The 13,360-nt window shown below is 44.4% G+C and overlaps 1 protein-coding gene across 3 annotated transcripts in view; it reads left to right on the plus strand.

Moving 5' to 3' along the window:
- Positions 1-3,100: 3,100 nt before the first annotated feature.
- Positions 3,101-13,360, plus strand: part of LOC140727060 (52 kDa repressor of the inhibitor of the protein kinase-like) — a 120,187-nt gene continuing 109,927 nt past the window's right edge. For 2 of the 3 annotated variants that reach the window (XM_073044283.1, XM_073044281.1), the window contains exon 1: positions 3,101-3,325. In XM_073044283.1, the coding sequence (XP_072900384.1) occupies positions 3,234-3,325 (92 nt within the window). In that variant the 5' untranslated portion in view covers positions 3,101-3,233. Of the gene's footprint in view, positions 3,326-12,343; positions 12,571-13,360 lie in introns of those variants that run through there. The other variant, XM_073044282.1, reaches the window with a different exon arrangement.

A 13,360-nucleotide genomic window follows, 5' to 3' on the forward strand; every position in this document is an offset into this window, starting at 1 on the left:
TTTTTCTGATCTTGTGCAATTGCCCCTCCATACCAGATGATGATGAAAACAGCTCTTCATGGTACATTTGTTGAAATTTAGGACAGTCTTTGGTGACATACCATTTTCACAAACTCCCAATGAAATATAGCAGATTTGTAATTGCATCAAACTGTTGGGCCCAGGATAGATCTTCAGAAATGCTAATGCCCAGGAACTGGAAACAGCTCACCCTTTCCACTGACTGCTCAATGAGGACTGGTGTGCTTCCCCTTGACTACCCCTTTCTGAAGCTTACAATTCCTTGGTCATACTGACACACAGTGATAGATAGATAGATAGATAGATACTTTATTCATCCCCATGGGGAAATTCAACTTTTTTTCCAATGTCCCATACACTTGTTGTAGCAAAACTAATTACATACAATACTTAACTCAGTAAAAAATATGATATGCATCTAAATCACTATCCCAAAAAGCATTAATAATAGCTTTTAAAAAGTTCTTAAGTCCTGGCGGTAGAATTGTAAAGCCTAATGGCATTGGGGAGTATTGACCTCTTCATCCTGTCTGAGGAGCATTGCATCGATAGTAACCTGTCGCTGAAACTGCTTCTCTGTCTCTGGATGGTGCTATGTAGAGGATGTTCAGAGTTATCCATAATTGACCGTAGCCTACTCAGCGCCCTTCGCTCAGCTACCGATGTTAAACTCTCCAGTACTTTGCCCACGACAGAGCCCGCCTTCCTTACCAGCTTATTAAGACGTGAGGCGCAATGTTGTTATTGTGATACCGCTCAACTAGATAATCTATATCACTCATCATCAGCACTTGAAATTCTACCAACAATGGCTGTGTCAGTGGAGAATTTACAGTTAAGCTAGGCTAGGCTAGGCTAATCACTGAACAGATTGCACAACCTATGGACTCACTTTCAAGTATTCTACAATTTGTGTTCTCTGTATTGTTTATTATTGTAATTTTTTGTACCCACACAGTTTGAATCCTTTTGCACATTGGTTTGTTTGTGCGGTATTATTCTTTGATCTTATTTTATTTCCTTGTTCTATTGTGAATGCATGCAGGAAAATAAAAATGAGGGTAGTTTTATGGTGAGATATATTCACTTTGAACATTAAGAAAGAAAATGCCAAAAATACCAAACAGGTTGGGCGGCATCTGTAGGAAGAGAAAACTGATAGAGCTGCAAGATGCAGGAATCAGAAACAAATACAGAAATGCAAATGAGGACTCAGCCAGTTAATCAGAATCTGTGGATGCAGAAATCAAAGAATATTTCAAGTCAGTGACCCTTTCCCTCAGACTGGGGGAAGAGTGGAGGGTTCATTGTTTTCAAAGTAAAGTCAGGCGGGAGGGGCAAGATGTAAGAGTGAAGATTATGTAGAAATATCTGAATTTCAATGCTGTCTGTTCATGAGGCATTTTAACAAAATGTGTTTATTAATTTCTTTAGAGATACACATAGTAGCAGGCCCTTCTGGCCCAGTGAGCCCATGCTGCCCAATTACACCTGTGTGACCAATTAACTTATAAACCTGTACATCCTTCAAAAGTGAGGGGAAATGGTCTCCTTTTCACTGGACCTTAGGAAGTTGAGGCTGACCTTATAGAGGGTTTTATAAAATCATGACTGGAGTGTGTGAAATGAACGGTCAGTCTTTTTCTGAGGCTAGGAAAGTCTAAAACTATAAAGTATAGGTTTAAAGTGAGAGTGCAAAGATTTAGATGGAATCTGAGGGACGTATTTTTCACACAGAAGATAGAATGAGTTTCCAGAGGAAGTGGTAGAGGCGGATACAATAACATTGTTTAAAAGTTATTTGGACAGGTTCATGGATAAGAAAGTTTTAGAGGGAACTGGGCCAAATGTAGCTAAATGGGATCAGCCCAAGTGGACAACCTGGTCAGCATGAAGGGGTTGCACTAAAAGACTTGTTTCCCAACTGTATAGTTCTATAACAAAAAAGGATGAGATTCGATCTCATTTGCAGGCATTGATGGAATATTTATCAAGCTACACTGATTAGTTAATCGATGAGAATATGAGATACTCATTAAAATCTGAGACAGTAGCACACTCCATTTTGATGGAGATGAAGAGAGCTGGACTGTGCACATCTGTACTCATGTCATTCTACAGATGTGCAGTAGAGAGCATCCTAATAAGCTGCATCACTGTCTGGTACAGGAACCGCACTGCGACGGCCAGGCGTGCTCTACAATAGGTAGTCAAAACTGCTCAACGCATCACTGGCACCAACCTACCCGCCATCAGGGACATATATACAGGAAGGTGCCTGAAAAGGGCCAGTAATATCATGAAGCATCCAACCCACCCAGCTCATTGACTGTTTGAGGCACTCACACCAGGGAATAGTATCCACACCAGGACTACCAGATTCAATACCATTCCACCCACTGATCCACCTCTCCACACCCCCTACCATCTCTGCATTATCATTTCCCAACAGTCACTTTGTGTACAGACACTACTGTGCCTAGCATCACTTCATGGACATATAATCAATCTATGTATAGGTTATCTTTGCATTTATTACGTTTATTTATTATTATTATTATTATTATTATTATTATGTTACTTATTGTGCTACATCGGATCCAGAGTTACTATTATTTCATTGTCCTTTATGCTTACGTACTGCAAATGACATTAAACCATCTTGATTTACACCAATTCAAAGAAATGAGCTCGGGGGTGTGGAGAGGTGGGTCAGTGGGTGGAAGTGTTTTCGAAACTGGTAGACCTGGTGTGGATGCTGTTCCCTGGTGTGAGTGCCTCAAACAGTCTATGAGCTGGGTGGGTTGGATCCTTCATGATATTACTGGCCCTTTCCAGGCACCTTGCTGTATATATGTGTGATCAAATATTGTAGGATGTTTGAAATCTGAAAGAACAGAAGATTCTGAAGAAACAGGTCAGGCAATGAGTGGGGAGGGGAGAAGGGGGGGGAAGAGTGGGAATGAATCTGGGGAGTGGGGTCCGAAAGAGCTGCTGCCGGAAGATAACAGATAACTCGGGCAGGCGACGTAAAGGCGCTGGATGGGATCGCAGCCAGCGTACGCGATGACGTAATCGCGTTGGAGTACGCACGCTCTTCGACGGTTGGAGTTACGGCCTTTAATCGCTTCACATTGAGCTCAGAGCGGCGGCATTAAAACAAACAAAACCATTATTTTGTTCAGTGTCGGGTAAAACGCCGCGCGAAGACAATGCCTAACTTCTGCGCGGCGCCAAACTGCAGCAGGAAGAGCACCAACTGCCCGGAGATCCCTTTCTTCAGGTTCCCCAAAGACCCTGCGAGGTGAGTGCGGTGGGTTGGAGTGGGGTGTCTGCCTTGTTTTTGGAGTGTTCCGCTGCCGCGGCTGAGTGGGGAAAGGAACGGGGAAGGTTGACGAAAGGCTGTGGTGTTTCTCCAGTTTGTCTGTTGGTTTCAGAGCCTGAGCTCGCCTCCGATTTCTTTGCCTCCGCCCGCAGGCCCCAGAGTCCAAAGGCGTGAGGTGCGCATGCGCAGTGCTGTCTGTCTTCAGCAGCCTGTTCCGCTAACTCTGTCTGACGCTGTCCCACTTACAGTATATGCCCGTGTCATTCTCCAACTATGCCCCTACCCCTATATTTGCCTGCTGCCATTCAGGCAAATATCAGGGGGATGTCAGAGGTGAGTTTTTTTTTACACAGGTGGATGTGTGGAATGCACTGTCAGCGACAGCGACAGAGGCGGATACAAATAGGGTCTTTTAAGATACTCTTAGGTACATGGAGCTTAGAAGAACAGAGGGCTATGTGGTAGGGAAATTCTAGGCAGTTTCTAGAGTAGGTTACACAGTCGGCACAACATTTTGGACCGAAGGGCCTGTAATGTGTTGTAGATTTCTATGATTCCTCCCCATACCCGCTCCTGTATCCCATGCTTTACTTGGTCACCCCATCCCTACTCGTGTCTGCTCCTTCCTCTGCCCGGTCACCACGTCTTCCATTTCCTTGCACATTTCTGCACTTTCATGTCATTTTTAAAGTATAGAAGGAGGGTGAGTAATCCACTGGCTCCCCCCATGGCTGTTTCCTTTTCAGAAATTGCAACAATCCATTTAGGTTCATTAGAGTCATAGAACACTTCAGCATATAAACAGGCCATACAGCCCATCTAGTCCATGCCAAACTTTTTCTGCCTAGTCCATGACCTGCACCTGGACCGTAGCCCTCCATTCCAGGTACCTAACCAAACCTCTCTTAAATGTTGTAATCAAACCCACTTCCACTGGCAGCTTGTTCCACAGTCACATCACCCTCTGTGTGAAGAAGATCCTCCTCTGTTTCCCTTTAAATATTTCAGCCTTAACCCTAGTTCTAGTCTCACCCAAACTCAGTGGTAAAAGCCTGCTTGCCCTAATTCAGAAGTTCAAATTACCTACGTCACCATATACAATGCTGAGATTCATTTTCTTGTGGGCACACTCTAAGTCCATAATAGAATACTGTAATAACTATAGTACAACTGATGAAAAACCTCAACAACTTGGGCGTTCAACCAGTTTGCTAAAGACAATAAACTGTGCAAATACACAAATAATAACTATTGAGAACACAAGATGAAGAGTCATTGAAAGTTACTCCATAAGCTGTGGGAACATTTCAATGATGGGGCAAGTGAAGTTGTCCCTTTTGGTTTAAGAGCCTCATGGTGAGGGGTAATAACTGTTCTTGAACCTGGTGGTGTGAGTCCTGAGGCACCTGTACCTTTTTCCCCAATGCCACCAGCTAGACGAGCATCAGAATTGTTTATTATCACTAGCATGAGACATGAAATTTGTTAACTTAGTAGCTGCAGTTCAATGCAATATAATATAGAAGAAGAAAACTAAATAAAAATAATAGTAATAAATAACTAAATCAATTATAGTATACTTATTGAATAGATTAAAAATTGTGCAAAAACAGAAATACTATATATTAAAAATGTGAGGTAGTGTCCGAGGATTCAATGTCTATTTAGGAATTGGGTGGCAGAGGGGAAGAAGCTGTTCTTGAATCGATGAGCGTGCCTTCAAGCTTCTGTACCCCCTACCCAATGGCAATAGCAAGAAAAAGGCATGCCCTGAGTGCTGGTGGTCCTTAATATTGGATGCGCTGCCTTTCTGTGACACCGCTCCTTGAAGATGTCCTGGGTGGAGCCAACTAAATTTACAACCCTCTGTAGCTTCTTGCGGTCCTGTGCCGTAGCCAGCTCTACCCCGCCCCCCAACTATACCAGACAGTGATGCAGCCTGTCAGAATGGTATGTGTTCCTTCGTCTTACCCTTCCGGACGTTCAAAATCAGCTTTGTCGTCTTACTAACGTTGAGTGCCAGTTTGTTGCTGCAATACCACTGATGGTATTAAATGCTGAGCTGTAGTCGATGAACAGGATCCTGATGTAGGTGTTTGTGTTGTCCAGGTGGTCTAAAGCTGTGTGGAGAGCCATTGAGATTGCATCTGCCATTGACCAGTTATGGCGATAGACAAATTGCAATGGGTCCAGGTCCTTGCTGAGGCAGGAGTTCATTCTAGTCATGACCAAACTCTCAAAGCATTTCATCACTGTAGCTCACATTACTCTTAGGCACTAGTATAATTGTTGTCTTTTTGAAACAAGCGGGAACTTCCGCCCATAGCCATGAGAGGTTGAAAAAGTCCTTAAATACTCCCGCTAGTTGGTAGGCACAGGTTTTCGGAGCCTTACCAGGTACTCCATTGGGACCTTCTGCCTTGCTAAGGTTCACTCTCTTTAAAGGTAGCCTAACACCAGCTCTGAGACAGAGATCACAGGGTCATCAGGTGCTGCAGGGATCTTCAGAGCTGTAGTTGTAAGCTGCCTTTCAATGCACGCCAGGTAATGACGTCTAAAAATACCTACCTCTTATTATCTTGGTCTATGGGATAAACACAAGCTGGGCCTGATCAACCCTGGCTGGGATGCCTGGGTGAAGTGTCTAATGATTAAAGACCCGAAACACCTAATGACCCCAGGTTGCATTACCGATGATGTGTCCCGGTGCACACCCAGTTCATTAAGCCACGTGGTGTCGGACCAGGTTAATGAAAGGCATCTATTAGATTAAAGTGCCTCCACAACCCAACATACCTCACCACACTAAACTCTACAACACTGTTTCTCTCAGCCCCATGTATACATCCACCAGTCCTACCCTCCAACCAAATCCTAAGGTCCGAGGGGGCACACATTCCCACTAACCCTAGGTGCACCCCAATTAACCCTGGCCACAAACCCACAGCCACTACACTACCCTATCTGCCAGAGCCCTGCAGTATACTCCACAACCTTCTCTCTCCTAGGCTCACCCCTACAAACCTGATGACTTGTGTCAGGAAGAGCAAGATCCAATAAAGGCAAGTGTTGGACTTGGTTAATGAAGGTGTAGGCCTTATCTTGACGGTAGAGGAGGCCATGGACAGACACGTTGGAGTGGGAGTGGTCTGTGGATTGAAGTTTGTGGCCACAGGGAGATCCCGCCACTGCTGGAGGACTGAGCGCCGGTGTTCGGCAAAACGGTCTCCCAGTCTGCGGCGGGTCTCCCCAATGTATAAATGGCCACATCGGGAGCACCGGATACAGTATATCACCCCAGTTGACTCACGGGTGAAGTGGTGCCTCACCTGAAAGGACTGTCTGGGGCCTGGGATGGTGGTGACGGAAGAAGTGTGGGGGCAGGTGTAGCACTTCTTCCACCATCTCCTACGTGATCCCACCACCAGCCACATCTTCCCCTCCCCCCCCCCCCCCCCCCCACTCTCGGCATTCCGCAGGGATCACTCCCTACGCGACTCCCTTGTCTATTCGTCCCCCCCCATCCCTGCCCACCGACCTCCCTCCGGGCACTCATCCATGCAAATGGAAGAAGTGCTACACCAGACCCCACACTTCTTCCCTCACCACCATCCCAGGCCCCAGACAGCCCTTTCAGGTGAGGCACCACTTCACCCACGAGTCAACTGGGGTGATATACTGTATCTGGTGCTCCCGATGTTGCCATTTATACATTGGGGAGACCCGCCGCAGACTGGGAGACCGTTTCGCCGAACACCGGCGCTCAGTCCTCCAGCAGTGGCGGGATCTCCCTGTGGCCACACACTTCAATTCCACAGACCACTCCCACTCCGACTTGTCTGTCAATGGCCTCCTCCACTGTCAAGATGAGGCCACACGCAGGTCGATGGAGCAATACCTTATCTCCCGCCTAGGTAGCCTCCTACCTGCCGGCATGAACATCCAACTCACAGACCTCCGTTGATACCCCTGCCCCCCCTTACCCTCATCCCTATCTATTATTTTAGTCTGGTTCTCTTTCTCTCTCTTTTTTCCCCCCTCAATATAATCTCCCCCCAGCCCTACCTTTCTTTCTCTTTTATTTCCCGTAATTCTCCACCTTCCCCCAGCCCATTTCCCTCCAGCCTATCACTTCCCAGCTCTCTACTTCACTCCTGATGAAGGGTTTCGGCCCAAAACGTCGTCACTACCTCCTCCCATAGATGCTGTCCAGCCTGCTGAGTTCTGCCAGCATTTTGTGTTTTTATTTATTTCCAGCATCTGCAAATTCACTCGTGTACCTACATTAGTAACCTGTTTTCGCATTACAAAGAGGATTTTTACTTTTAAGAAAATCTTTCCCATATAAATTAATGGTTCTTTGCTTTACACCATTTCAGCTTAAGAAAGGTTTCATAGGAACGCTCTAACTTTGTAAAGGGGGGGGAACACCTGTACCCCAAAGACTACTTGTTCACCGGGTAATTTGACATACCACAGCCTCGCTCTCTCTCTTCATACATCCTGATTCATTCACACCTTACTTTCTCTCGTTTTAAATATTTTCCAAAGTATGAACTGAGGCCAAGTAAGAAGTGATCCTCAAGAAATTTACTTTGGGTTTAATTCACTTTTTGCTTACTGCACCACTTGGGTAATATTCCTTCTTTAAAACAAAAATAGGCAAAATCTGGAATATCATGGAGCACCACTGACCTTGGTTCAATTTCACTGTTATCTATAAGTATATTGCCACATTCCAAAGACGTACGGATTAGTAGATAATTGCTCACATAGGTGTAATTGGGTAGCTGGAGGGCCTGAGACTGTGCTGTATTCTTGAGAAAGAAATCTCGTCTTCAAAGCTGAGAAAGCAGTGGGAAGGGTTCAATAGTAACTTTTTACGCATGAAATTTGTAAAACATACGTGGAGTATTTTTTGCAGATATGGGAAAGAATTACTAGTTTGGGAGTCCCTTGGATCAACAAAGACTTGCTTCCACTCCAGTGTTCTTTGTTCTAAGATTATATGGGAATTGCAGGGACCCCACAGTTGAGGCAAGGCAAGACAGACTGGGCAGTTAGTTTGTGAGGTTAAGCTGTCCTTCCGTAGCCGATGCAAAGTTTCTATGGGTTTCTGATGCATGGCCTTGATTTTCAATACCACCTCCGATGTTCCTTCTCCACTTTGATACCTGGGAGCCACTGGCTCACAACCACACAAAGTTCAAAGTAAATTTTATTATCAAAGTACATGTGTCACCATACACAACCCTGGTATTCATTTTCTTGTGGGCATATTCAATGCATCTATAGAATAATGGAACCAATGAAAGATCGTCTATCTAGGGCATTCAACCAGAGTGCAGAAGACAACAAACTGTGCAAATAGTAAATAAATAAGCAATAAATATTGAGGACATGAGATGAAGCGTCCTTGAAAGTGAGTCTATATATAGGTTGTGGGAACAGTTCAGTGATGGGGTGAGTGAAGTTAATTCTCTTTGGTTTAAGAGCCTGATGGTTAAGGGATATCAGTGTGGATGTTGCATTTCCAGGAAATTCCAAACTCAGTCTCTTGCTTGATTTGCCTGGAAATCTCTTTCTGATCTTCTGTGTTAGAGCTGAGAACAGCATCTGTTTCAGGAGTCACTTTGTGAGCGATCCCTGCTGAAAGCAGAAAGTGGGGATGGGGAGGGAATGATATGCAGGTCCAGGGCCATCAAATGTTCCTCATACGTTAAGCCTATCTTAGATAATAGACCTAAAATGGTTCACAATATCCCAAGAGGGGTCTGACCAATCTCTTATAAAGCCTCAGCATTACATCCTTGCTTTAATATTCTAATCCTCTCAAAATGAATGCTATGTTGAATCATTCACTGAAACTTGTGAAAGAACATTCTAACAAAGTTAGCATTAGTTGTTCATTGGAATTGTCCTGGACTCGAGTGTCAGTATACTTCAGATCATTAGAAAGGAGTTTCATTGTGGAGTTGCATAGAGGCGATACTGGACAAGTGTGGATAATCATAAACCAGTATTTTTTATGTCAGTCTGGTATAGTACGTACTTAACTTCGAGAGCAATAATTTGTAATCTTAACCACCATTGTACTTTGCAAAGACTGAATACAGGTACTTGCAGAGAGACATGGTGATTTCCCCTTACATTCCTCCTTCACCACTCCTGCCTATCCCTTCCCTGCTTCCCCTCCCCCACCCCTTGATCTTTCTTCTGATTGGTTTTTCACCTGGTACCTTCCACCTTCCCCCCACCGTCTTATAGGGCCCCTGCCCCCTCCTCCTTCAGTCCTGACAAAGGGTCTCAGCCCGAAACGTTGACTGCTCGTTTCAACGGATGCTGCCTGACCTGCTGAGTTCATCCAACTTGTTTGTACGTGTTGATTTGACCACAGTATCTGCAGTGTATTTTGCGTTGACATGGTGATCAATGTTGGTCATACTTGAATTACCCAGTGTTTGATGAATCCTGTCACAGATTAAAGATTTTTAAAATTTAAGTTTAGTTTTATGTCATATGTACATCAAAGCATACAGTGAAATGCATTGTCTTTGCATCAACAATCAACATAGCCTGAGGATATGCTGGGAGCAGTCAGCAAGTGTTACCACACTTCCGGCACCAACATACCATGCCCACAACTCACTAACCTTAACCATATATCTTTAGAATGTGGGAGGAAACCAGAGCACCCAGAGGAACCCCACACAGCCACAGGAAGAACGTACAAACTCCTTACAGACAAAGGCAGGAATCAAACCCCAATTGGCTCTTGGCTGTTACAACTAATTGCTCACTTACTAATTCATTACTTTTGAGATCTTGTGTCTTGGCTGAGGAAGCTAACTTCCCAATTTATGCCTGCTGCTTTTATGGTATAGTGGAGAGTTGTCCCTTAGCTTATGTTCATCTGGTTTCAATCTGTGCTTACGTTTGGCAGTATTGATCATTCTGGGAGACTCCTTTGATTTGTTGTTAACAAGCTCCTTGCTTATTTTAACATTCTCAGAGCACTTTATGAGACCGTTAACCACCTCCTGAGTAGTCACTTCAAGGAGTTGCTTAAGACTGTACACCAATTTCTTAGGCTATGTCCACACTACACCGGATAAATCCGTAACCGAAGCTTTTTCTCTTCGTTTTTACCCTCCGTCCACACTAAAACAGTGTTTTCGTCCCCCGAAACCGGAGCTTTTCAGAAACGCTTTCCAGGGTGGGTATTTTTGAAAACGCTGCTCGGGCAGATCAGTGTGGACGGGGTAACTGGAGACTTTTGAAATCGCTGTCAGATGGCAGCATGCCATTTCATTGTTTTCATGAACACAACCTAACAATTTCAGAACAGACAGCAAAAAGACTAAAGCCAGAAGAGTTAGAAATGTACTCACCAAATACTTTAACCCATAACTTACTGAATAAATAAGTATACTCACTTTGCCCTGTTTTCTGTCCTTGCTCGTATGAAGGTGGTTTACCTATTTATGCAACTACTTCTCTGACAATAGATGTGTAACAGCCTAATGTAACATTGTATGGAAATACAAGATAACACTGATGCAGACATGTTTTATACATTTAACAAGGTGCTTTATTAATGCAACAGAGTTAGTCAGTTTTTCAATGTTCATCGTCAGCCGGGTCAATCTGTCCGTGAACTCTCTGTTGGTTGCCGCTGTACGCTCCAGTATTTGTTTTTTTTAGTTTTAAGTTCTCCTGCGTGAGAGCCAACAGCTGTCCGTCGTTTTAAGTTTATCTAGTCTGTAACTACACAAACAACGCGCACTTTCACACCGAGATTCGACACCAAACATGTCGCTTGTTTTCGGTAGATGTGTCCTGCACGTGCGCAGTAGGAGAAGATTTGCCAAAATCTCCATTTCAGTGTGGATAGAGATATTTTCAAAAACGCATAGTGTGGATGCCTATCATTTTTACGCAAAACCGGTGTTTTCAAAATTATCCAGTCAGTGTGGATGTAGCCTTAGATTCTGAAGTACTTTGCATATGAAAAAGTGTTCCCCAAGATTTCCATCATCTGCATAATTCCTCATGTCTGTGATTTGCTGTTCCACAGTGAAACCTCTTTAAGATATGTATATCCTGAAGGCATTTAATTTTTTGTGAGTTCAGTGAGACCCTCTCTCACTACTCCCCTCTGTGGTCTCTGCTGTTACCTGACTCTTTGCACTTATTAGTTGGCAGCTTGTACTCTAACCCCCTTGCCCCCCCCCCCCCGTTATTCTGGCGTCTTCCCCTTTCAGTTCTGTTAAAGGGTCTTGAACCAGAACATCACCTCTGCTGAGTGAGTTCCTCTGGCACCTTGTGTCTTATAATCTGTGATGATTGTTTCAACCCTCTGAATACCACTGTCTCCCACACTCCATTCTTCGCTGAGGGGTCCTGGAGCATCACATCAAATACTCATATCCCCCTTGAGCAGACCTCTAGTGCAAGCACCTTTACATTAAATTGATTGTGCAGACATGATACATTCAGCATATAAAATTATCTAGTGTAATACAAAATATTGATGAACAGAGTATTAATTATGGTGTTATACCAGTCCACAACTTTTAAGTATCAATTCTGCAACTTCAATAATAATTTATTTTATACTTGAAATTCTGCTTCTGTCAGTTCAGGACGGATGAAGGGTCTCGGCCCGAAACGTCGATTGTTGACTGTTTACTGTTTTTCATAGATGCTGCCAGGCCTGCTAAGTCCCTCCAGCACTATGTGTTGCTTTGGATTTCCAGCATCTGTAGATTTTCTTTTATCTGAGTGTGTCTGTGAATCCTCCAAACACAAGAGATTCTGCAGATGCTGGAAATCCAGAGCAGGCCAGGTACCAGGAGGGGAATAAACACTCGATGTGTATTCCCTGTTGACATTGCAGCTGTTCGCAAAATAGCGCTCTGTTTCGGCGAGTTGCAATTGAATGTACATTTTTTTGGCGCGTTAGCGTGGCGCATTGTGGTCTGGCGGAGGACCGGCCAGACCTCCCAGTCAGCATCTAGCGGGCGACGCGGCGATAGGAAAGACGCCTGTGCTTGCTTCAGAATCCTGTTCCCCGTTTTGGGGACGTAAAGCTAGAAGGGGGTGGAGAAGGATAATAATTTAAAATAAAACATGCCGAATTTCTGCGCGGCCCCGAATTGTAGCCGGGGCAGCACTAATTACCCGGACCTACCTTTCTTCAGGTTCCCCAGGGATCCCAAAAGGTGAGAAATAAGACTTGCTTTGGTTTCATCCAAGGCACCCACCTCCCGGAAAGGTCATGACCTGGTGTAGGGAGGGTGCACGCAATGGGGGGAAGCTGCGGATTTCGAGCTCAGTAAGCGGGGATGGCGGCTGCTTTTCGGGCTTGTGTTTCCACTTTCCGACGCTAGGCCTCGCCGTCCAAGGCGGACGAGATCGAAGCACGCATGCGCAGAGGCGACCACCCATTTCCCTCAGTTTCTAGTCATTCAAAGTTAAATGCAGCAATTCTGCTGATACTGTTTTAATCGTCTACTTCCAGTATATATTTGCAAGGAGAAATGCTGATCATATTGGGGCACTATTTTTATTATTCTTTTCACATACAGTACAGTATGTTTGTGAATTAGATGAAATACTTTCATCTGCATGGATTAATGAAGCTCATCGAGAAGTTTAAAGCCATCCAGGAGAAACAATCCACTTCATCAGCATCCTATTTAGCTAAAATATTAGAGTAACACAAACACAATACTGGAGGAACTCTGCAGGTTAGTCAGCATTTCAGGAAAGGAATTAAAAAAAAGTCTATGTTTCAGGCTGAGACTCTTCATCAGGACTCCTTTCACTTCAGCCCATTGTAACTACAGTGCAAACACCCTACAAAATACACTGCTGTTACACTTTGAGATTACTTTGACAACATCTGCCTAATCAGCAAACCCTACCATCTAGAGATACTAGCCCAGCGGGCCCATTGAAACTCCAGGACCTGTGACTTGCACATCCTGACATTGGAAATCTCTTGCTGTG

The sequence above is a fragment of the Hemitrygon akajei genome, chromosome 4 (assembly GCF_048418815.1).
Source record: "Hemitrygon akajei chromosome 4, sHemAka1.3, whole genome shotgun sequence".
Lineage (NCBI taxonomy): Eukaryota > Metazoa > Chordata > Chondrichthyes > Myliobatiformes > Dasyatidae > Hemitrygon > Hemitrygon akajei.